This window comes from Hermetia illucens, chromosome 3, assembly GCF_905115235.1.
Source record: "Hermetia illucens chromosome 3, iHerIll2.2.curated.20191125, whole genome shotgun sequence".
Lineage (NCBI taxonomy): Eukaryota > Metazoa > Arthropoda > Insecta > Diptera > Stratiomyidae > Hermetia > Hermetia illucens.
This window is the reverse complement of record NC_051851.1, coordinates 149,616,590-149,641,877: the sequence shown is the minus strand read 5'-3', so window position 1 is coordinate 149,641,877 and position 25,288 is coordinate 149,616,590. Positions and strand designations below refer to the sequence as shown.

General features: G+C 42.6%; 1 protein-coding gene across 6 annotated transcripts in view; it reads right to left on the bottom strand.

Moving 5' to 3' along the window:
• Positions 1-25,288, bottom strand: part of LOC119651713 (protein sickie) — a 467,977-nt gene that overhangs the window by 198,412 nt on the left and 244,277 nt on the right. For all 6 annotated transcript variants that reach the window (XM_038055429.1, XM_038055427.1, XM_038055428.1 and 3 more), the window contains one exon: positions 5,333-5,463. In XM_038055429.1, the coding sequence (XP_037911357.1) occupies positions 5,333-5,463 (131 nt within the window). The remainder of the gene's footprint in view (positions 1-5,332; positions 5,464-25,288) is intronic.

Genomic DNA, 25,288 nt, shown 5'->3' with positions numbered 1-25,288 from the left:
TCCAAGCGGAAGGAGAAGGTTTTTCTGAGGATGAAGACATATATGATGACGCAACTCTCCGAAATATTTAGTGATGTTTTCAAGGTTTTGTGTGAAACAAAGCCTTATTAAAGTCATTCAGATTCATTGTCTCTCTGTCATATCCGATCTACTCTAAATAGGTAGCACGACTGAAGGTGTTGATATGAAATTTGGTGAGAATATGTGGTCTCTCTTTACATCCAACGGCCAACGCCGCATTTACCGTGAATGAGGAGAACAAAGTATACCTGCTTCTCAGAACTCAGTTCGTGGGAAGGCGACAACATTCTGCCTGACGCCTCAACAACGAATGAAAGTGGGAAAACTAGAAACTAATAAAAGAGGTATACTCGGAAGCTAGGGTAAGGTGGGCAGTGGGAACTTTTAAATCGCTGAAATCACCCGGAGTAGATGGTATCTTCACAGCACTAATCCAGAGACACCTAGAAATCAATCTCTTGTAAGGATGGTAACGGGCAGCATAGCCCTGCCATATATACCAAGGGTGTGACGGCGGAGTGTCCGGATAGCTGAGTGGTTAGAGCACAAGGCTGCCGTACGGAAGGTCGCGGTTCAAATCTCGCTGGCGGCAGTGGGATTTGTATCGTGATTTGACGTCGGATACCAGTCGACTCAGCTGTGAATGAGTACCTGAGTCAAATCAGGGTAATAATCTCGGGCGAGCGTAATGCTGACCACTTTGCCTCCTACAGTGTTCTGTAGTGTACCGTTACGGTTTTGAATGAAGTGCTCTAACACACTTCAAGGCCCTGATCCAATATGGATTGTTGTGCCAACGATTATTATTATTATGACGGCGGATAAAAGGGATCCTTTTTACCCCAAATGTTTCAGACCAATTTGCCTAAAATCGTTTATACTCAAAACGGTGGAGAAGGTCATAGACAACTATATTAGAAATAACGTTGTAGTGCATGATCCTCTGCTTCAGTCCCAACACGCATACCGAACAGGACGGTCAACTGAAACTGTTCTGCATCAGCTGACGGATGAGAGAGTGGAGAGTATCAAACGATATCACACTGTCGGATCGCAGACGCATTGATTTCGTAATGGGCATGGATCCACCTCCACCAATTCAATTTCGGAATCCACGAAAGACAGACTGGGCGACGTATAAAATAGAACTGATTACGGGATGCCATAGAAACAAAAGAAATAGCACTGTGTGCGCGTTGGATATCGAAAGAGGGTTCGATAATACGTCGCAGACAGAAATATAAGATACCCTGATCCGCAAGGTAATGGAAAACACCCTGGCTTTGTGGATGAACAAAATCTTACCGAGTAGGCAAATATTGCCATGAATACTACTCAGGGTTGTCCACAGGGCGAGGTACCATCACTGCCTATATGGTGTATGGTAGTAGACGACTAGTGAATACTGGAATACAGGTCAAGCGTTAACCTGTAGGGGCAAATATGAGAATACTTGATGTGATAGAATCCAAACTGGATTGGGAGTTACTAGTATCTGGTGCAGAAAGGCGGAGCTGCGTATCAATCCAGCCAAAATCACCATAGTATCATTTGCTAGGAAACATAAGCTTGATCACCTGAGAGTCATAAGGTTACACGGCATGGAGATGAAATGAGAAACAGAGGTCAAATATTTGGGAATTACGCTAGACTAAAATTACTGTGGAAGACGTATGCTAAAAACACTTGTCAGAAAGCTACAAGGGCTCTGATGACTTGCTGGGCCTGAAAAAAATGGGGTCGCACCGCGAAGGTACTACTTTGGATGCACATTGCAATAGTAAGGTCAATAATTACCTATGGGGTGGCAATCAGAACTGAACTCAGCATACAAGCCAGGAAGTTACACAAATTCCACATTGCGTGTGTATCAGTGGGGCCATGAGGACAAGCCTAACGGCATCCCAGGTGTTCATACAAGGATTAACCCCTCTCCATTTACATACAAATGTGGGCAATGAGAGCAATCTTCAGGATGGCCGGGAGTATCGAAGGCGATACAGCGAATTATTGATGCCAAGAAGTAACATGACAACGAGGTTTCACTTCGATAAGAAGTTTGAAACACATTGGGGTAACAAGGCAAACTGAGAGAGCGTGGCTGTGACATAAGGCTTAAATCAGCAACTGATTACTTGGTATACTGATAGACCCCCCACAGCAGAGGGAGTGGGTGCCGGAGTCATTGATCCAAGTAAAATGGGTAAACACACTAGCATATTCCAAGGGGAAATATACGTAGTAGACAAATGTGTCTCCTTGAATCTCCAAAGGAACAACAGGGGGCAGAACATTGCTACTATGACTAACAGCCAAGGGGCAATCAAAGCACTAAGGTCCAACCAGGTGAATTCTAAGCTGGTATGGGAATGCCTTGAGAGATTGAATATGTTCGGCTCGCACAATAGGATCTGGATACTCTGGGTTCCAGGCAATGTTGGATTGGAAGGCAATGAGGCAGTGGACGAATCGGCCAAGAAAGGGACGTCTTTACACGGGCCAGAACCCTTCTGTGGAATCGAAAACGGGTTCATGGCTATGACATTAAAAAATGAAGAGGAACGGCTGAGGGAAATATGCTGGGCGAGCCTACCAGGAATGTGCTTATTGGGCGATACTAAACTAAGCGCACAAAGAACTGTTTAAATTTCACCAAGAAGAACTTCCGAATCATAGTGGGAATTCTCCCTGGTCACTGCCGACTAAACTAGCTAGAGATATCTATTGACACTGCCTGCAGGTTCTGTGAGGGGAATGTCGAAACCTCTATACACGTTTTGGGACCGTATCCGGCACTTGTGCAAACTAGGTCGAGGCAGCTGGAAGAACACTTGATAAAAGATGCAAAGCTGAAAGATTTGGAGATAGGGAATGTACTAAAATTCCTAACGGTTATATGCTCGCTTGACATACTATAGTTAATAGGTACGTTATAACCAGTAAAGGGGCGTATTGGACCACCTTATCCAAAGAAAAACATCAAGTTCAGACTGTTTCGCGCCAGTGTTCCCTCTATGCCGCTATATGGCAATAACAGATGGAACGTGACCATTATTGACTTCACTTGGTCGTGTTATAAGGTTACTCTGGCCTTAAAAATAACAAATGAAAAAAATTCGTGGATATTTTGATAAGAATGTGGATGTGACAGTGGACAGGTTACACATTGAGGAAGGGCGATAATTATATTGCGGGTTACGGCATGCTATGGAACCCACTATTCTAGAATGGCCAATGATCAGCTCGTCTTAAAGTTAAATGGCACAGAACAGTAGAGGAATAGTGCAAGCTTCTCGGATAGTTATGGGGTTAGCAGCAATTGACAATGATAACATGTAGGTGTGGCTGACGTGCTATGCTGTAGGATGTACACCGGTTTATGGTATCTAAACCATTATGAGTTGGGTACCAAGTAGTCAAAAGCTTAGGACATATCAGGAAGCAAACTAACATCATCCAGCTCCTCAACAATGGTATGCATTGGAGAACCGAGAAAAATGTTTAGGATGTATGTGATGAAGCATTAACGAACTAAATTTGGGGAACCTATTGTTCTCAGAGCTAACACTCCGTGGGATGTATATGATCAAAAATGCTTTTGAAACGGAAAAGCATTCCAGCAATGCCAAAACAGTTGCAAATGTTATCTTGGGTCGTATTTGATTTTGGACCTTCATTCAATCTTTAATTCAGAGAAATTTTATTATGTGTTTACTAAATTTGCTTCTCAATTGTTATCTTAGTTTACCATTCTGATCGTGTTTAAGGCAAATAAGATAGAACAGTGTTCCATTCCGACTAGAAACCATTTATAGCTTTTTTATTACACATAGCTCCCGTGAAACACAGTCATAACTTTCCAAATTCAGTTTCTGGTCACGCTAGATTTTATGTCTCCCGCAATTGTCTTTCCTGGAGTAGTGGATCTGTTCAGCTAGAAGATAAAAGAATTAAACGTAAGCCATCCATGGAGTACGTTTATGCTAGTATAAAGAGAACATTTGGAGGAAATTACCCCCGAAAGTTTTGATGAAAATAAGTAGAGGAAAGTCATTCAGACTGCATTATATAGTTCTAAGTAGTGCTTACCTTTCGGACATGGAAAACCGCAAAGCTGACCCTGTAAAGTGGAGGGAGCAATGCAATACCTAAAGAGAATCTATGATAATAGGATGAATTATCTCCATAGTATCTTTCGTTGCCTGGAGCTGGAATTTCTCCTATCTAGGGTCGAAAATCACAACCGATAACAGTTACCATGATGAAATCCGCGCATGGTTGTTGATAGCCAAAAGAGCCTATTTCAGCTTACAAAAACTGTTCCGCTCGAAACGTCTCACCATAGGGTCAAAGCTCGTAATGTACAAGACAATGATCTTGACAGTCCTCATGTATTCCTCGGAAACTTGGGTTCTTAGCAAGAAAAATTGCGAACTCTTGGCCGCGATCGAGAGAAGAATCCTCCGAAGAATTTTTGGTCCCCTACATGAGGATGGACGATTCCGTACCCTAAATAACGACGAAATCTATGAGCGATACCAGTTGTGAAAAAAATCCTGCTCAATAGGTTACGGTGGACGGCTCACTTAATCCGTGTGGATGAGGATGATCCAGCCCGGAAAGTCTATAAGGGCAATACATATGGTAGAAAACAAAGACGCGGCAAACCCTGCCTGAGATGGAGCAATGGCGTAGGTCAGGACGCCAGCCAATTTTTAGGGATATCGAATTGGTGGACCTCGGCCCAAAACCGGGATATCTGGAGTTTCTTATTAAGGCAGGCCTAAACCGGATACCGGTTGTTGCGCCGTTGATGTAGATGATGATGGAGCTGGAATTCCTAAAGAATGAAGTCGTCATTAAAAGTACAGGAAGCCATTTGCAACCTTGCTTGTTCAATGTGTGGCTCCAGACAGTTTCCATAATTTAACTCCGCCATAATTCATTAATCAATATCCCGCCTATAATTTTCCATGATCTATAACCAGTTAAGGTCGATTATCATATCACCTTCAACGTCAATCTATTTTCTGAATATATCAACATTCCTGAATGCACTGGTCTCCTCGCATTTGTATATCCGTAATTTCATATGCAAATGCACATAAACTAAACCAGATGATATTCCATCAAAACAAAAATGATTCAGCACCTCTCCTTCACCGTTCATATACGACAATCTTAAAAGATGCGTATCTCAAGGTGGAGGTGAAGAAGGTATCATAACAAACACCGGAACATTTCCAAGATTTTCAAAGCGTTCTGGAGTGCAGCAGACTAAGAAGCGTAGGTAGCATAGGTAGGTACTTACAAGGCGCATGATTTGGCGTAGGTGGCAGTGGTCGTACTTTGTCTGGAGGGCATCTTCGTTGTACAAGAACAGTTGCCGGTAATGGGATCGCTGTACCTCCATTCGCTTTCGAGTATGGTGCAGGTATTTGTCTGGAAATAGAAGAAAAGATGAAAAGTAGTAAGAATAAAATCATCATCAGCACAATAAAACTATGCAAGATCTAAAGAAATGGCAATGGCAGCAGCAGCACAACGACAACTCTCAACAATGGGAGCACAGCTAGAAGAAAGCTAAAGAGCCCTGGCTCTAAAATGTATCCTACGTATCCTATGTACATATATATATATATAAAAATAAACCTGGAGGAGTTATGAGTTCTGTCGTTGTGCATGTCGCTAGGTTCTTTCTGTTGGTGCAAGACGACAATGACGACGCTCTATTCAGGTGCGAAAATGAAACTACAACATATGGCGTTCAGCAGCATAAATGCTAGACAGGGAGCTTTGCAGGTAGTCAAGGGTAGGAGCTGTAATTGTTTCTGCTGCAAAACTAGCAGGAACGCCACACGAGCACAATGGATATTTATAGTGCTGTGCCATTAAGAGACGTCAAAGTGATAAAATGTAGCAATTTCATGATTTTAACGAACGTTGCTAAGTACATATTTTAATGTTTCAAATCTCAAAATGGGAATTTATGATGGTAACAATTGTAGCAATTGTTTGATTGCAACATAAAGGAAAATAGTTTATTTGGACCAGGTCAGGGTCTGTTGTATATTTAGTACAGAAGGTTGAGGTATAGAATCGGAATTAAACCTCGAATCCTTACCGGCATAATCTTCTATAAGGAACCGAGTAAGAAGCATCAAACCAGTATGACTTCAAAGGACAATCCAAAGTAAGAGTCTGCAGGCGTACCTACTAGAAGGATCCCGTCGATGCCACCAGCCGCAAAAAAATCTTGTCCACAGGCAAACAACTGTATCCAGGCAAAAGCCGCTCCAACATATGAACTGCGTTAAGGCAAATCACTTCTGAAATAACTGGCTTCAGGTAAACCATAACCATCGAATGCACTAGCCCTAACGGGAAGGAATTCTACGAGACATTTACAACCAAAGATAAAACGATACATTGACGCACTCAGGCTGTTTGATGAGACCCTGTATGATGATATCAACCCATCATACGATGATACTGAACTTTGCGAACATCAGGACTGCCAACATTGCAAGGCTTTAAACTTCCAGTTAATACATTAGGTTTCTACGCTCTTCCTTCAAGGATGCTTGAGGAAGAGTCCATGCGTAAAAGTTTTTCAGGTTCAAAGGGTTCTTTCTTCTGCTTTCCAAGGAATAGTTTGGTGTTCACTTCAAAACCTGACCGCGAGATGCAAATAAAAGGTAGGATTCAAAAATAAATTAACACCCTCCAGGGTCAAGCAGTGGACTACAAAATTGATTGATGCGGAATATAGGTCTCTGAAAGCAAACTCCTCTCTGTGCTTGATATGTGGCTCTTCAGAAGCTAAGCCTCTCGTGTACCAAGACCACGAGTGAGTGGTGATAACCACATCGTGTACCAGGTGACCCTTCTTTTAACAAAACGTTACCAATCTAGACTGTGGAGTCGAAAAGCACCTCCTCCGATCCGGCGATCATTGAATAGTTTACAGCCGAGGGTAATTCACTGTATTCGAACGGAGCCTTACTGATACGTGGTCACTCAGTGAGTAACCTTGATCTTACCTTACTAAGGGGAGCTATGTGGCACGGTGGACTTGAACCCCCAAGGTGGGACCCCAAACCGCTCGCAAACTCATCCATCCGGCGGAGGCACATTTCCACAACACAGAGAACTGGGTGACTTAGTTGTAAGGGAGAAGTTGGGAAGTCAAGCAATGGAGCTAAGGTCAAGATTGGACTATTGGGAAGACCGCAACCAACAAAGGATCTTAGTCAAAAACATGGAAAAGTGATCTCAGTGTCGTTGGTGCTAAATCATAGGTAGGATCCAGGAGACATCCCATTAGCTATGCTAATGCGGTAACGAGCATTCTACTGGCCATATTGAAAGTATTTCATATCCACTCTTGTGCCGCAAGAAATCGTTAGGGACCTCATCGCCATGGAATTGTGTGAGGATGGAATAAGGAATGCGTGTTCACTAGCATACGCTTTCGACTAGGTCTTATACTAGTAGACTAGTGGGAGCAGCATTCAAACCGTAGCAGCAGGGATATTAAGAATAGGCTGGGTTATGTGTCAGCTTAGGGAGCAGGCGGCACTGAAGCGATGCTTTCATTTCACTTTCTTTGCAAGGGGAGTCGCCATTCCAAATTACAGGTCGAAGAAATGCAAGAGATGCGGAACGGAAGGCCATCTCAGCATGGATTGTGGAACTGACCCAAATTCCTTACTGAACAAAGGAAAGGTGGATGTACCAAGGCCTCATCAGAAATCACAGATGAGATTGATACAAATCAACCTCGACCACTGCCAGGCGACGCAGGAAATACCTTTGCAAACTATTCGCGGGGAAACTTCTATATGGTTATAATTTCTGAGTCATATTGAAACGCTAATGCCATGTTAGCGTTTGAGTTAAAGACCAAACGAGCCAAGCAGCCCTATGGGCTTGTGGGAAACAAGCCTTCCTGGAAATAGTGGAACATTCGGAAATAAGCTTCATCAAAGCGAAGATAAAAGGAGTTCACATCTAGAGATGCTATGCTTCACCCACTGCTCAGCAAGTGGAGTATGAGCATATGCTGAATACAAGAGGACGTTCGCCGATAATCACAGCAGGTGATTTTAATGCCTGGACTCTTGAATTGGGTAACCGGACAACAGATTTGTATGGATGTGTTCTGCTCGAAATATTCGTAGAGCCACGTCTAGCTCACGAATTTTTGGATCTCATACACATTCAGGGGAAGGGGCCTATAGTGGACTTAACTTAAGTGAGCGCCATTTTAGCCAGGAGAGTCGCTTGATAAGTTAACGGAAGGGAAAAAATAGTTGTCCAGCACAATGGGTACTTAATACCGCCAGTAACTGTGGATGAGCTGCGGAAAATATGTGATAGGTTCCGCCCAAAACAAACCTCTAAGTTTGAATGGTATCTGTAATTGAGCTTTGAATACGGCAGTGAAGACTAGGTCTGACCTTTTCGTTAACACCTTCGAGGTGTGCCTAAAAGCAGGAATATTCTCTGCTCAGTGAGTGGAGTAGAAGTTGGTGTTGTTTTCCAAACCCAACAAGTCATCTGGAGGCGCAGGATCATATCACACGATCTGCTTGTTGGATACAATGGGGAAGATGATGGAAAGAGTCATCTACAACAGACGACTACCCATGTCGAAAGCAGCAATGGGTTGTCGCAGCGAAAGTATGCTTTTTGGCGCGCCCCTCTACGGTGGACACAATAAGCCATACTTATCTGCCAGAAAAGACTCACTGGTACGGGACGGATGAGAGCCCAACAAAGTGAATTGTTCCTTGTTATGGAATATCATGTATAATGAGGTGCTTGCTCTTCCCGCGGGAGGGGCTACAGTTGTCGACTTTTGCGGATGATCTAGCTGTGGTTGCTACAGTAAAATGCCTAGAGGATGTGGAGGCCTATGCGACGAAAACAGTAGGAGCGGTAAAGTTTTGGCCAAGAAAAACCGAGCTGACTTTGGCGGACGAGAAAATAGAATTGGTCTTTATAACAAATCATTGAACAACGAGCACTGCTAAAGTCGAAGTCGGTGAATATACGATCGTGTCAAAGGCGGCTATCAAATACCTAGAAGTAGTAATTGACACCAAACTGAGCTATAGGGAGCACCTAGAGTATGCATGCGGAAAGGTGGTCAGTGCCACCGGCGCACTTGCAAAAATGTTGCCGAATATTATTGGGCTGAAACATTGTCAGAGGTCGCTTCTAGTCGGAGTTGTGTTATCCATTCTGCTTTACGCATAACTTCTGTGGGCGGAGGCAGTTGCAAAGTCTCACAGTCCGAAGCAGGTAAGGCTGATCGACTGACGGTTGAGGGTTTTGAGCACTTCACATGAGGCAATTACTGGTAATGAAGAGTATGGACTCGACGTTATGGCGAAAGGAATGAGCATGCTATCTCATGTAAGAAGTATTACGAGGCAAACAGAACACAGGAATGCGCAAGGTCAGAGTAGAATGATCTCCGGTAGCGCAGATAGAACGAGTCCACGAAGGATCGGTGTACGTACGGCCTCGTTCCCAACATTACAGGCGACTTGAGCGGAAACATAGGAAGACGATCTACCACATTACCCAGTTCCTCACAGGAGAGAGGGGTATCTGCACCACTTTGGGTTGGGTGACTCACCATATTGTCCTATATGCGGTGGCATACCGGAGGATCCAGGATGCGCCCAGTCTACCTCCAATATTTTTGCGGAGCTTGAGCAAAAATGTCTTTCTATGATATTTCACCAGCGTGTACCTACACAAAGAAAGATGGTAAACTGGGCAACGCAGTACACGACAAACTGGCTTAGGACCATAGTTCCTCAATTGCCAGGTTTGAAGGGAACAGAATTGTTGACATATTCTGGGGATGATATACCAGGGGCGCACATGACGATCGTCTACGTTCCCAAAGTCGCAGCGATTGAGACGAGAAAGCTCTTTTGCCTGTCCAGCGCTCAAAACAGAATCCCTTAGAAGCAAGGAGAAAGGCAAAGCCAAACAAACCCCTCACCATCGGGGTAGTGACCAATCCTGTGGATGTACCGATGGCAGATTCGCGATCTGCAGGTAATTTGGGTTTGCTTTTGTGAAAAACGAAGAGCTTGCATCATCCTAAAATAATATATATGCCTTTCAGAGTTTGTCCAATTCTCTTTGGAAGCCAGAAAGTCAATCATAGCATCAAGCCACTTCCCAGGGAACGACACCTGGATTCCCTAGGAATTAGTAGTTAGACTGGCGTAATTCTGAGAGTAAGGCACTACCACTTCTCCTTGGTTTCGATGCCAACGCTCACAATGGGATTTGTGACCAGCACCAAGCAAGAGGTACTCGACATAATTTTAAAAAAGATTCTGATGAATAGGGTGGCCAATGATTGGAGGGTGTCGGATGAGCCCTCTACGTTGGATCACAGAATAATCAGGTTTGGCATTGAGGGAAATTCAGAAGTAGATAAAATAATAAGGAATCCCAGTATAACAGACTGGGACTCTTACAAAAGACTCCTGAGCAACAACATCATTTTTAAAGGGTTGGTGATATCAGGAGTGAACTGAAACTACAAACAGTGATGGAAAATCTCAACAGACTCGTCATCGATGCATATGAGGTCAGCTGCCAAGCAAAGACAGTCAAGTCATCAAAGGACATACCCTGGTGGAACAGGAACCTAGCCAGAACGACAAAGGAAATCCGAAAACTCTTCAACCGATCAAAGTAAATCGGGGACTGGGAGAAATGCACTGACGACGTATAGCAAGGTAATCGGGAATCAAAACGAAACAGCTTGAGGGAGTTATGTGAATGGATAGGATAAACTACAAAAGCTTCAAGGCTACACAAAGCTATATCCAGAGATAAGGCAATGTCTTCTGTTTGTCTGAAGAAAGACAATGGGACATTTGCCAAGAAAGTGGAGGACGGGGTACCTTTGCTTCCATCGCGAAGGGAAACATTATTCTGCATGACTCCCTAACAACGAACAGAAGGGAAGAATTAGAAACTAGCGAATGAGTGGGAATCTTTAAACCACTGTAGGAGTACTGGGATAATGCCATCTACTTCTACAAGTCATTTTCCAAATACTGCTCAGGGGAGGCCTCGAAATCATGTCAGGATCTCTCCCAAGGGTGCAAAGGGGCAACGTAACCTTGGGATATATACTGAGGACTTGGAGACGGGTAAAAGTGGCCTTTATTTCGAAAGCGAGTAAAAAGGATTCTTTTCTCCGCAAGTCGTTTAGAAAATCTGCTTGATATCGTTTGTAATTAAAGCGGTGGAGGAGATCAAAGACAACTATATCAGGACTAACGTTCTAATACGTAATCCCCTACATTCATGACAACACGTTTACCGGGAAGGATGGTCAACCGAAACTGCCCTGTATCAGCTGACGGATGTGGAACAGAATGGATAGAAACAAAAGGAATAGCACTTGTACGTTTTTGGACATCAAAGGAGGGTTTGACAACACATTGCACATAAAGATAAAAGATGTCCTGACCAATAAGGCACTGGGGGCCCTGATCGTCTGGTTGGATCAATGCCTTCGATTCCTTTATGTGTAATGTGGGCGTTTACGAACTTCTAGGAAAACTAACAAATACTGGAATACAGATTCAGTGTCTGTTACACTGATGACATTGTTCTAGCATAATCTGCAATGGCAAATATAAGAATACCCTATGTGACAGAATCCCAACTGAACTACGAATCACTATGACTTAGTGCAGGAAGACGGGACTGCGCATTGATCCAGCCAAGGTCAATATAGAACCATTCACTAGGAAGCGCAAGCTTTGCCACCTGAGAGCCATGGCATGGAAATGAAAGCAGTAACAAAAGTCAAATATTTTGGAATCACACTAGACCAAAAACTACTCAGCAGGACACATATCTAAAAGTTACAAGGGCTTTGATGACTTACAGGTCCATGTCAGGGAAAAAATGGGGATGCAACCCAAAAATGCTACACTGCAATAGTAAGGACAATGATTATGATCTATAGGACGGTAATCTGAATAGACTAAACGGAACTCAGCACAGCTAGGGAATTACACAAACTTGAAAGACTGACGTGTGAGTGAATCAGGGGGACAATAAGGACACCGCCAGTGACATCCCTATATACATCCAGGCAAAGAGGGCGATCTTTAAAATGTCTGAGAGTACCAGCGAGGCGGGGGGCCGCCTAGATCGAAGAAAGATCGATATTCTTTCTAAACAGTATCTCGGTTTGCTGATACGAAAGGATAACATGACAAGAAGGTTTCATTTCAACAAAAAGTTTCAAACAAGTTGGAGCAACAGGTCAAAATGGAAGAGCGTAGCAGTGACCTATGGCTCAAATTAGATCCAACCTATGGCTCAAATTAGATCCAGGTGAATTCCAAGCTGGTGTGGGAATGCTCAACAGACTGGACAGGCTTGACTCGCACAATAAAGTCTAGAAATTTTGGATTTTCTAGTCACATTGGATTAGAAGTTAATGAGGCGGGGGGCCAGAGCCATTCTGGTTCATGGCTAATATGCTAAAAAACGAAGAAGAACGGCTGAGGGATCTGTACTGGGCGAACTTATCAGGATTGGAATAGTCCAGATTGTTTAAACCTCACTAAGAGGAGTATTCAATTCATAGTAGGAATTCTTATAGGCTACCGCAGGTTTAATTATTACCTGCGGAAGCTAGGGATATCTATTAACCCTGCAGATTTGTGAGGAGAGTGGCGAAACCTCCACGGATGCTCTGGGTTAGTGTCTGGTACTACCTGTTGGTAACCTGTGCTATCCTACAGGTGCTGGGAAAGTAGTCATTTTTGGTGCATCTATTAAAGACTACGAGAATAAACTTCATTGAGGTCTCTGGTAGATTTTTAATGACCAAGTTAGGGATTTCATTTTGACTAGTTGATTTTTTACCGTTGAAGCTTTTAGTAAGTTCCATGAGTTGACATAAGCTCTGAAAGCTCGTCATGTCAGACGTTTTGTTGGATGAATTCAAGGTAGAGAAGCTTGTCAAGTTATCCATATTTCCAGAGACGAATGCTTTGACTGTAAAATCAACAATCAATGGTAGCCGGATTGGTACAAATTTAGCATTGGTGCTAAGTCTGACTTGAATTTGTCCCAGTTGGTATGGGCAAAGGACATAATTGTTTTGAGTACTCATTTTTAAGGTTTTGTGTGAAACAAAACCTTATTAGAATCGAGACGGTGTCTGTCTGTCCGTCTGTCTGTCTGTCTGTCTGTCTGTCACACCCGATTTATTCGGAAACGACTAGACCGATTGTCACGAAAATCGGTGAGAGTATGTAATCTGGTGATCCCTTTACATGCAGTAAGTGGCGCCATCTTGTGTTAAGTTTAAGGGGGACTCCCCATACATGTGAATGGAGGGTGCAAATTTTTTTTTCATAGAATGTAGCCATGTAGGATATCAAATGAAAGGTCTCAATTAGTACTTTCCGAATCTGGTTCAATATTTGATATTAGATGAAACATAGGGGAGTGAGGGTTCAAAATATGACCCACAAAAAGTGTAACAGGTCTCGTTCTCAGAACCTATCCAACCGAAAAATCTGAAAAAAATCACAGTGATGCATCTCTACGAAATCTAGGCCTCAAAATATATCCGGTTCCGATATCTGCACAAATAAAGTTAATAATAGTACATTTCCACCCGTCCCGTAGTTTGGAAAAATATGAAGGATTATGTTGGATTTGTAGCTATATACGGACAGAAAAATGTGCATTGAAGTTTCTCACATAAGGTGAACACAAAACCTTTATACCCGAAGCGCGAGCTTCCGGTATTCCGACTTGTTGTAGTTGTGAGGGGAGAGGCAATTTCAGTTGAACTGCAAAGTGGTCAGAGATGCCTGGAATTGTTTTACATAACTGCGCTTAAAAAAGGTGTCTGGTTTCCTCAGACAGCAGGAAATAGTCAAGGATAGACTAGCTATTGGGTCTCGTGGGTGTATCGGGTAGGACCATCTTAAGCTCGTTGATTGGATGCTGGTTGTGGATCCACTCAAACCCTGTTCATGATTATTTGAGGTATCACGCGAGGAGATGTACCTTGAATTGAAGTCGCCACCGAAAAGAAGGTACTTGGACTTTAACATGAGGTTTAAGTCATGTCCCAATTGGTCACTTGGAGGGTTGCATTTTATGTAGACAGAGACTAACAATATCGGTAGTTCTGACTAGTTCTGCTGCAGCGGAAAAGAATAACAGGCTGTCGATGACGACTTCTTCAAATTTCTAGTCTTTCGGATAATGTCATATCCGGTGGATTTCATATTATGCCTACTCTTTAGGTGTGTCTCTGAAACGTAAAAGAAATCTGCTTTCAGAGAATCGAACAACACTTGGGCTGTAGCACGTTCGGCATGTGAGACCAGCTATGAGGAGTTGAATGTCAAGACATTTAACACCATCAATTTAAGATGCCCTTAAGGCAGCGAAATGCGCTGTTCATTTATTTGGACTGAAGTAAGGGCTTCAACTACTTGTTCGAAAACTGTAGAAGTTGGAATGGGGATAGGTTGGGTTGTGGGTGAAGGAACTGCTTTCTTAACGGCTTGAGCATATGATACGCCGGGGCTGGTAAAACTTTGTGACAGCTGCGACACAGTTTGCATGACTCGAGAATGCTCTCAGATTTGGAGGGGTTCGAGTGGTAGTGTTAAGCCCATCGATCTTCTTCAATTTTCGTTTTATATTTGAAAATTGAACCAATTTCTACATCTATTTCCGGAAACATTTTCTAGATGTTTCCTTCAGATGACCTCCCATGTTACATTCACTTTGTTACATCGATTTAGCTTATCAACTTTGTCCTAAAAGCAAAATGCAATAGACTCCACTATTTGCATTTTCGTCTCAAATTTCTTATTTGTTCGCTTATTCTGAAACATGGCTTAATCTTACAAACCGTCGATTGCAGATCCTAATTGGACGTGCACTATATACTTCGATATTTATGACTGCTAGTCATTATCTGTAAACAATTTGCTGATACCCAGCAAGCAATCAACCATTTTTTTGTTCCAACATCCTATGCAACCTACACACAATAGCCACAGGAGCCATTGCACTCAATACAATGGAATTACTGAGGAATGCTTACAATTGATAAAGAATCAATTAAAATTAAATGCCAACTGTACTATATGGCCGGAAGTGATTGATAGCATCATGATTCACCCAGAACTGTGAGCTTCAACCACACATCTCAGTTGCATTCTGTGCTAATCCCACTGAAGGAGTTCGCCCAGCTCTCCAGAGTGTACTGCAAGCAGCAGAGGTGGTTCGCCGCCAATCTTCGTGACGGACCCCAACAGCTCCAACAACAACCAGAGCGTTTGGAACGCCAACATTTTATCGCCTAGCACTATCCGCGTATCATGTACAAGTGTCAAGTTCGATGCTTGACATCATGTTTTGATTGCAAATGGCATTCACATCCACTCTTGTGTTCGGAATGGGTTAGATATGGAAGATAGTGCACAATGCATTCGTATTACATTCATCCCCTCATTCCATATGATATGTGTAGCCCAGAATATCATGAAGGCAGGCGACACGCACAGATGGTTTGTCACGAGCCCAAAAGATAATTTGATGAGTTGAGAAACGGTCATAAACCGAAACATCAAGTTATTTATAATTTCCTGGAGAGATCCGGGACCCTTTGAGAAGCGAGCGTGGATGCAACTCGATTCCATTCAATTATAACGTGCGTTAGTCAATTTATTATCTCATTTTTTGGTTGCATAAGCGTTGAGGTAATGGCACGTGGTCATAATGTCGTATTTATAATTGCATTTGATGGAGTGGATGATCATAAATAAGGGCCGCCCATAATGAAATTGTTTGGACTATAAAAATGGAGTTGTCAGTCTATTGTGTACAAGTGCCACCATGAAGCTGGGAACGTGATGAATTATGATGCGTAGCTGGAAGAGTTTCCGTAAGGTTACTCAACCTGTAGATACTCAATCATTGCTCGAAACAGACAGTTATGAGGACCAACTAGGCTCCTGGTAAGCATGTATCTCTAGTTTTCAACAGTGACGAATTTGCTTTAACTTCATTTTCAGATACACAGAACCTACCTCACTGTTTCATAGTCATCTTCCAACAAATATTAGAGTACATAGGAACGTATCCCATCTTTGATCAGATGTCTACGAGTATCTGATGCTGACTCAGGTTGAGCGCAAAGAATAAGTCAAGATTAAAGATTACATCTCTAACGCCTTTGCGGCCTAGCACGCGACAAACCCGCCGCAACATCTATTTCCATCTTCCACTCGAACCAATCCTCCGAATAAAACGCAACACAATATTTCAATGCTATTTCGGGAAACCAATTTATCATCACGAACAGAAAGCACCAGCATGGAAATTACGAAAATTCAGGCTCTTCAAACACTATCTGAAACGTAGATCTTTCACAAGATCAGACAACACCGAGAAGATAGACGATAGATTTGAGTTCTGGCTGCCACGTAAGGATTACCATGGTTTTAGATGGATAGAAAGATACAAATGATGTAGCACTATATGTGTGAGAATAAAAGATAAAAGTTAGATGTGCAAGAGATGGAGATTTTCAAAGATAATCGCGAGGAGTCCAACCAGTTGCTCGTTGCAGAACTTGTCCTCTACCCACCATTTTGCCCTCTTGGTTTGAACGACGCGCCTACCGCCTCGATTGAGGGCACTCACCGCTATATAGTGTGGTTGGTAAATAGAACAAACAGCTTAATGATGGTTGTGGACATGTTGGCGGTAATTCGCCAATTTCAATGTAAACGTGCTAAAAACAAATAAAGTACGCGATACTTGAATTGTAAATTCAATTTTGCTATGGAAATGATGCTGGTGGTTAGTGGAAAGAGGATGTGAAATCAGCGATTGGCTTGCTAAAGCGGCGCATGAGGCTGAAAATTGTTTTTGTAGCCACAAACTTGGAAGACCATGATTGATGTGGGAAAGACAAGAGGAGCAGAATCTGGTCAGCTCAGATCTTCGTCACCCTAGGACCAGCGATCTCTTTGAGATCGCTAAAGAACCGTAGATCTAGCATTCGCAGTCAGGTTCCAGCTAGTGTTGTGGAAGGACCTCCCTCTTCTCTCTGCAGCTTCGTCAACTTCAATTGTAGAGTATACTGAATCTGGCGACATGGTCCCCCATAGGTCAGTGCCCCGCGTTAGCCGCATATAAAGCTGAACGCGTTTGGACGCATTTTCCCCAAAAGGTCACCTGTTCGAATTTTGTTTTGTAGGGCGTCAAGATTCTCCTTGACTTGACACCAAAAGGACTACATACAGGAGATTCTTCTCCCGGCGCATTGCTTGAATTTGAATGAAGGTAGAAAATCATTGCAAATGTTCGACGTTCTTCAATCACTTACGAGTGTAAAATTTCTAGCATTTCCTCTGGTGTTAGCGTTATATATGCGATGCGTGAAATGGGAAAGGATGAACAACAAAACTACTTAGGCGCCATGGACACATGCGCCAGTTAGCCACCTCGCACTTAAGACGCGTATTTGTAATGATATTCCGTGCCGAATAGAAACTCAGTTTGCTCCTTGTGTATGTAGTCTTCTTGCTTGACAACATCTGGAGACAAAGCGGCAAAAACGGAAGCCAGTCTGGCCAATTTGTCGGCTTGCACATTCCCCTATCCCCCCCTATCCCGGGAATCCAGAGGAAGTAGGTTTTGGGTGTGTTGTGCAGACTATTCAGTGGTTTTCTACACTGTTCCTGGAGATGCCACTGAGTACATGGCTCTAGTAGCGACTTGACTATCGATCAGAATGACTATGTTAAGTTTGCGGTTCGGACCATGCACAAGTATCGCTAGTACCTCCGCTTGGAATACACTGGTGCATCCTAGGAGATCGAACGACGAGGCTATACTGTGTGTATGAGACAACACTCCTCTTGCTACTTCACAGGCAAATTTTCATACTTCGGTAAAGAACACCGTGTCGTAAACCCGCATCATCGGCCTTCCATTCTGCCCTGTTTCAGAAACCCACAGCAATATTTCTTGATGTGGGGTAGTCCGTTAAAAGGGGGAGTTAGGAACACATGAAGCGCACGTGCTTAGTAGAATTCCTGGAATCCAGTAGCATCTGCACATGTGATTCTTTAAAAACTATTAAGTTTGGTTCTATTGTATTTCCTGCTCAGTCGTGCCAACAGACGGTAAAAGCGTCCGTTTGGATGGGATGAACCACGGTTGTGAACATCCAAAGAACTATCCTCAACCAGTGATTCTGCTTCCACGCTTAGGTTTTTTTTGCAGGAATAGGAGGCTATACAAGCCTTCTTAAACCTCAGCTCTAGGTTTAGTTTCCAATCTAATTGAGAATCCACGATAAGCAAGTACTTTACATTGAAACAAAATGTCAACCTTTATCTATTTAGACGCGTTTTGTGGAATTGAAGTATCTTGTCTGGTATAATTCATTGGTTTGTTTTAGTGGGTATTATATCGAGCTCATATCCTGGAGCAAAAAGACATACGTTTCCCAATGCCTGTGATTCACGGACCCCTCTTTTTTGGGCTAGACCCTCACGTTTTTTACAAAAATTGACTGACGATTCCGTCTAGGGCAGAGGCAACTCATCAGACCCTGCCTGATCATCATCATCTGCCTCAATAAAAAATTCACTTTGAACTAGTTTAGGGCTGAACACTTCGCGCTCATGTCGTGTTTGCGATGTTGTCGCCACTTTCTGTCGTGCTGCTTCCAAGGCAAAGGTGAGGCAGCATCTGATGAGTTGCGACTGCCCTGAAGAAAACCGTTAGTCAACTTTTTTAGTTGAATCCCGCTCAACGGAGCTACAACACCTAAGATCCTGAACTATTAGTCACGTATCCGAACATCAAATATTTCCGTGTTTTCCTTGAAAACAGGCCGTTCGCCTTGTTCACGAACCATAAGGCTCTTACATATGCCTTACGGAAGAATTCCCACAAACCGCTCCTCGGCACCTGACATTTATAAGCCAGTTTATTTCGGACATTCAACATATGCCCGGCAAAGACAACTTAGTAGCCGACGCTTTGTCCGCAATCTCAAGAATCAGCATCCTAGTCGTTGTTTTTTGGCTAGTCGCTAACCATTGGTTGCCCTTAGGTTTTTGTATGAAAGCCATGCGTAAACGTCTTCAGAAGTACGGTACATCTTTGACCAACAGTTCCGATAAATTTCTAGAAGCCACAGCACAACTCCTTCTTCGGCAACTACGGTTTCATCCAGGGCAGAGGTGAGGAAGCGTCTGATTAGTTGCCTCTGCTCTAGACGACCATCGTGACCAAAGTCGTTCTTAAATATTGTATTATTCGGGTGGGTGCCAATCATATTCAAACGGAAAAATCGCATCGCCTAAAAGCTTTCTCTTGCTGTTTCTGGGCCATGGCTGACTTTAAGTCATTGGGGCCCGGGGATTCGCATGCGGAGAAGATGTTCATAGACAAGCTGATTTTATTATTTATATATTTTCAAACGACTTGGACTGAATAACTTCCGAGCAGAGTTCTGACTCACACTCCTCCTCGTTAGTAGTAAAGAGCGTCTGGACTAGCATGGCTTTTAGATTCCATACCGGAGTTCTTCGTATTTCTAAGAAAGGATGGGCTTCCATCTTCTTTGTCTAGAATCTTGCTGGCACGTGTAGAATAGACAGTACTTTCGATCATAATCATCAAAGGCGCAATAACCGGTCTGGGCCTGCCTTAGTAAAGAACTTCAAACATTCCGGTTTTGTGCCAAGGTCCACCAATTCGATATCCTTAAATGCTGTCTGGCGTCCTGGCCTTCGTCATCGCTCCATCTGAGGTACACCCGTCTACTTCTTCTTCCACCCCGGCTTGAGTCGGATTTAGTATCGCTCATAAAATTCATTGTTATATAGACTACGGAATGGTCGAAAACTAGTCGGAGATTTCCTACTTCGAAGGCGGACAAGAGTCCTCAATTTTTCTTGTTAACAACCCAGCTTCTGGGGAGGAGGACTGGAAAGATAGTTGTCTTGTATAGTAAGAACTTGGACCTGCTTTTTTATGATTAAAAAAAACCTTAATCATTGCAAGGTGGCATTGGATTTGGCCGCGCAGACCACTTACGCATGGAGCATTACCATGATAGCTGAACTATACAGACAACTTTACTATAGTGTATGGGTCACAGATTCGCCCGGTGGAGCATCGATATGGGTATGCGATCGCCAAATCATGCAATACGGCATGAATGAGGCAGCTAGTGGCTACGTTTGGGTGAAAATAAGTAGTGTATTCGTGTACACCTGCTACGCTCCACCAAGCTTCCCATTGTTTGAACTTATTAGACAAATTTGTCCAAAGCCTATAGCTGGTGATTTCAATGTGGGCGTAGTTTATTAGAAGCGTTTGTCCAATCATTGGCACAACGAAGATGATGTAAACACCTATCGGCAAGGGGGTTCAATTGCAGATTTGACAGTTGACAGCCCTAAGTTGGTGTGTGATATGTCGTTGCAAGTTAGGGAGGACTTTACGTGTACTGAACATCAGGCAATCACATTTGAACTGTGGGGGAAGTCGTAGGGCAAGAGACCTGCATGACGAAAGCTAAAATCGAAAAGAACGTCAGGATGGTCAGCAGAACCGACATTCATAAAGGTGTCGCTAGACCAGCCCAAAAAAGCAAGTACGGATAGAGCCAAACCAAACAACGTATCGATGCCTAGAAGATGATCATTCCTCAATAGAAGATCCAACTACTGGTGGAATAGTGACCAGCAGTAGGTAGTATCTATGTAGTTTAAAACCTGGCTGGAAGTCTACGGCAGAACAGGCGACAATAAATGCCCGGGTCTAGATGTCATGCCGAATAAGGCTTTGAAGCTTGCCGTGAAATCTTAACATGACATTTTCGCATAATTATTCAAAGCGCACATATCCAAGGCAATCCTTCCTGGATCATCGAAGTAGCCGATATTGATACTGAGACCTAAGAGTGGTAAACCTCCTCGTGTACCATCTTCCTACACCCCTATATGTTTTCTAGATACTGTGTGGAAAATGTTGGAATGGGTAATTTACACTAGACTACTCCCGATTGTCGAAAATCAAAGAGGCTTTTCAGATTGAGGGGTCAAAGAAGGAAAGGGTAGCAAATATTGTACAGTGGTGACTCTAGACATAAGGAATGAATTCAGTTCGGCCAATTGGAAGCTAATTCAAGAGCCTCTGGCGAAGATTGTTCTTCCCACCTATCAAAGCAGTATTGTGGACAGCTACTTGCAAGAACGGACGCTCTGGGATGACACCGTTATAGACTAAAGGAAAACGTTGTCTCCGCAGGTGTCCTATAGGGCTCCGAATAAGGCCCACTACTGTAGAACATCATGTACTATGATGTACTTAATCTTCCGGTTCCAAAGGAGGCCATGGTGGTAATCGCGAAGCAAGTTGAATCCGCAAGTCGCAGCATTGAATTCTTGACCCCATTTATAAATATGATTATGAAGCCGATGCAAGAATGCACTTTCAAGACTACCGACTTCAGTCGCCACTCACACCATTCAAATCCACTTATATGCAATGAAAACGACCCTTTCTTCGCCTCCTTCATTTTCTCGTTAAGTAAGTCAGCGGATCGGATTGTGATGTTGTGTGTCCTCCATATAGTACTTCTTGTGCATCATGTTTTTGCACGTTCTTCACTCCACAAAATTAAATAAAATTCGTACTAAATAAAATGAAAAAAGTGAATTCTCTTTCATATGGAGTTGTCCCTGCTTTTCTGTGATTCACGCATATGTTACCAGAATTTGCATTCATATTAAGTCATGCCATTTTGGTATCGTCAACGTCAATTTTACTTGCAAAAGATTTACGACCTGTGTATTTTCTGCTTTGTTAACGCAATTCGGCCCCTTCTCCAAGAGGTAGATGCCACGAAAAGCCGGTCTAAAATTATAACTTTGTAAATAAGATTGTTGAGATAATGAAACTAAGATTGAATCATCTGATGATCCAATGAACGGAATTGTTTATTGGGAATTGATCATGGGAAAGCATTTGAACTTCGGGGTTGGATTTTGGAATTTGCGGTTTTCACGTGAGAAAATAGTAATTGTTTGACTCACTAGATAGGATTGGGCTAATAGAATAAATAGAAAAGATTCATGTTTTTTTGGCTTGTGAAAATCTAGGCTCTCTTCTTTTCTAATAAAGACATAGTCAGTGGTCGTCTTTCGAACCCCACAGCGCAATATCCTTGCAGTTCAATAGGGACCAATAATTTACTCTCTGTAGTGGAGCAGCATAATGACGGCAATCATACTGGACTCAAGATGGCATTAAAATATCTTTTTACCTTGATTAATTCAAGATTGATGCGACTGAGGTTATAAGTAGAGACAAAAACCTTGCCATGGAAATAATGGCTTTAACCTTTTGGTCACAAATGGATGAAAGTGTTTAAAATAAAGTTAACCATAGACTCCAGGTAGAGAATCAAACTCTGCCCAAAAACTCTGACTGTAACATATGCGATCGCACATAATGTTCTCAGTTACAGGTTGCCAGAGAGATAACATTTTCGCTGTATCCGCAGCGTTAGTGTGGGCATGATTATCCTATTGAATCGATTAATCCTGAATTCACCATCGAAACTTTGTTTACAATTTACTTCTATAGTTGTTGCTGTTATGCTATTGCTGTCAGTATACACAGCTAGATGAGCGGTAAAGACATTGTATATTCGGGTTGATAGTTGCAATCTAAGGAGATAAACTGTGTGCAAGTGGAATTGCCCGTGAGAATACTTTACTGATCGGTGGACGAAAATAATGGACTTCGTCTGCCGCTCAAATGTCAACAATCAGTTCAACACAAAGACCTGAGTTAAGGACGTTTTCCATAATAAATTAAATTTTTAATCACAGAAGGAAGTCAAGCCTCTATAGTATTGAGTTGCCAAAAAATGTAAATCTAGTGTTGACACAAACGGACAGAAGGGAAGGGATTGATGAATGCCATATTGCAACTTTTGAGAAATCTTAGCAATAAGAGCCTGATTAGAAGTGGAAATTTAAAATAGACTGGTATTATCAGCGTGAAACCGAGGAGAGAATTCCTGAAAGTGTTAGCAGTTGGTTAGGTTATAGCTGAATTAAAACCAACTGAATGGGAGAGTATATAAAATGTCTAAGCCAAAGTTAATTTAGGAAACTGAGAAAAAGCAACCAGATTAGAGGCTAAAATCGGCAAAAATTATTTATACCAAAGGTATGGAGGGTAGGAGGTATCTTGTTGACTCAACCGTTGCTAATTGAAAGTACTGTGCTTTTATGGACTAAGTTTACCATTTTGTTTTATTCTTTGGCATAGGGGACGGTCTATTGATAAACTTGCTTTGCTAATAGGCCAGTTGCCAATATCTAGTCAGTAACGAGCGTTGAGTTCTAAGAAGTTTATATATTGACCGAGCAGGCGTCAATTGAACACGCCTATACCTTCTTATGGCACCAACGTTAGGGTAAAGTAATTTCAGATTAAAACCACCTGACTCATGAGGCCACAAACAAAATAAGGTCACAAAAAAGGTGATAAGGCGAAGCAAAATGCAGTCGCAGAAGATGGCTTTAAAGTATTAAGTATTAAGAGTCAAACAGAAGGCGACAACCAAAGGCTTTGATGGTAATAAACCAGAAGAAATACAGCAGACAATGCAAATAGTGACGGTCAATCACATACTACACGCCAAACCGCCCACAATAAATGCAAGACGTAACAGAAATAAGCAGCTTCCAGCAACAAACGAGTTGAAAAATTCAGATGAATTTTACGTAGAATTAAAGCTGACACGATGGAGCAGAGAAACATCAGTATTGATGTGGAAGACGACATCAGTCGACTTGAAGATTTTTTTAATATCGTTCACTAATCTCAGAAATCATGGTGGCGAATAGAGAAGGAGGCAATACAAATAAACACAATAGCGACCCCAATACTGAATACGGGGAAACGAGTCACCAACAGGGCCAAACAGACCAGCCTGTAGCCCCTTGGATGTGACGATTGGTAAAGAAATCGAAAAGTGGCAGAGGAGGAGGGGGAGGGAAGAAAGGGAAAAATAGAGCAGCAAAATAAGGGGGAGGGAAAAGGACATAATAGGAGCGAAGCAGTGCTTATCTAACCAACCAAAGAATACCATTCCGCTGAAGTCTTAAAAGGTCTGAAAATTACAGTTCAGCCAAACAAGACTGAAACGGTCAACGCTATCAGGAAAACACGAACTAGTTTCCTTCTTCTAAACTTTGAAGAGGAAGAAAATGTTAAACCCGAATTTCTGGAACAGAGTAGGATTCCCTCAATTCTAAAATGATAATTAGATGTAAATGGTGATCTGAACAACCTAAAGTAAATCAATGAAAGTCACAGCGCCTAATGGCAGAGTACAAATATGAATATTTGTATCATTAGCCAATGACAGGCCCGAGAATTATCCAAGTTAAGAGGTACCAAAGATGGCTAGGCAAGATCCAGAATGCGGCCCTACTAGAAAACAACAACTGGTGAAAATTATTCAAATGCTCGCGAAGTGTAGTCGATAGCGCTGAACATATTCAAAGCGGAAGCGGCACTTCAGCCTTAAGGACCAATGTGTTGAAGATGACAAAGCATACTTTTGAAGTCCGCAATGTTTAGCACAATCAAGGAAGCGCCCTCTGATCACTCCTCTTTGTTGCTGTTATGGACGTCCAACGTTTTATACATATCTGATATCAAAGCTGATTGGGATTCGTTCAAAAATGGGTGGATCGACTCATGCAACACAGATGGAATATGAGTAAAACAGAATTTTCGACGACCGATATCAGTGGCAGTGATCTGTCCAGAACTGAGAGATTTACATATTTCGGGATAATGCTATCAGCTAGTGCTTCACGCATTAGCGCAACCTGGATGAAGTGACGTTTCAAAACTAGTGTTCTTGTGATCGCCGCATATCAACGAACGTTTCAAATCTAAATGTTACCGCAATGTCGCCCCCTCTGCCCGACTATAAAAACAATGAACCGCGCCTCGCGTTATTGTTACGTCCAAAATTAGGATATCCGCAATCGATATGGAGTTGCACCAATCGTGGAAAAATTACAAGAAAGGCAACTTGCCAGGATTGGCCTTAACGTCGAAGTCAATGGGAAAGAACTAAAAGGCTTGATACGGTGGATGG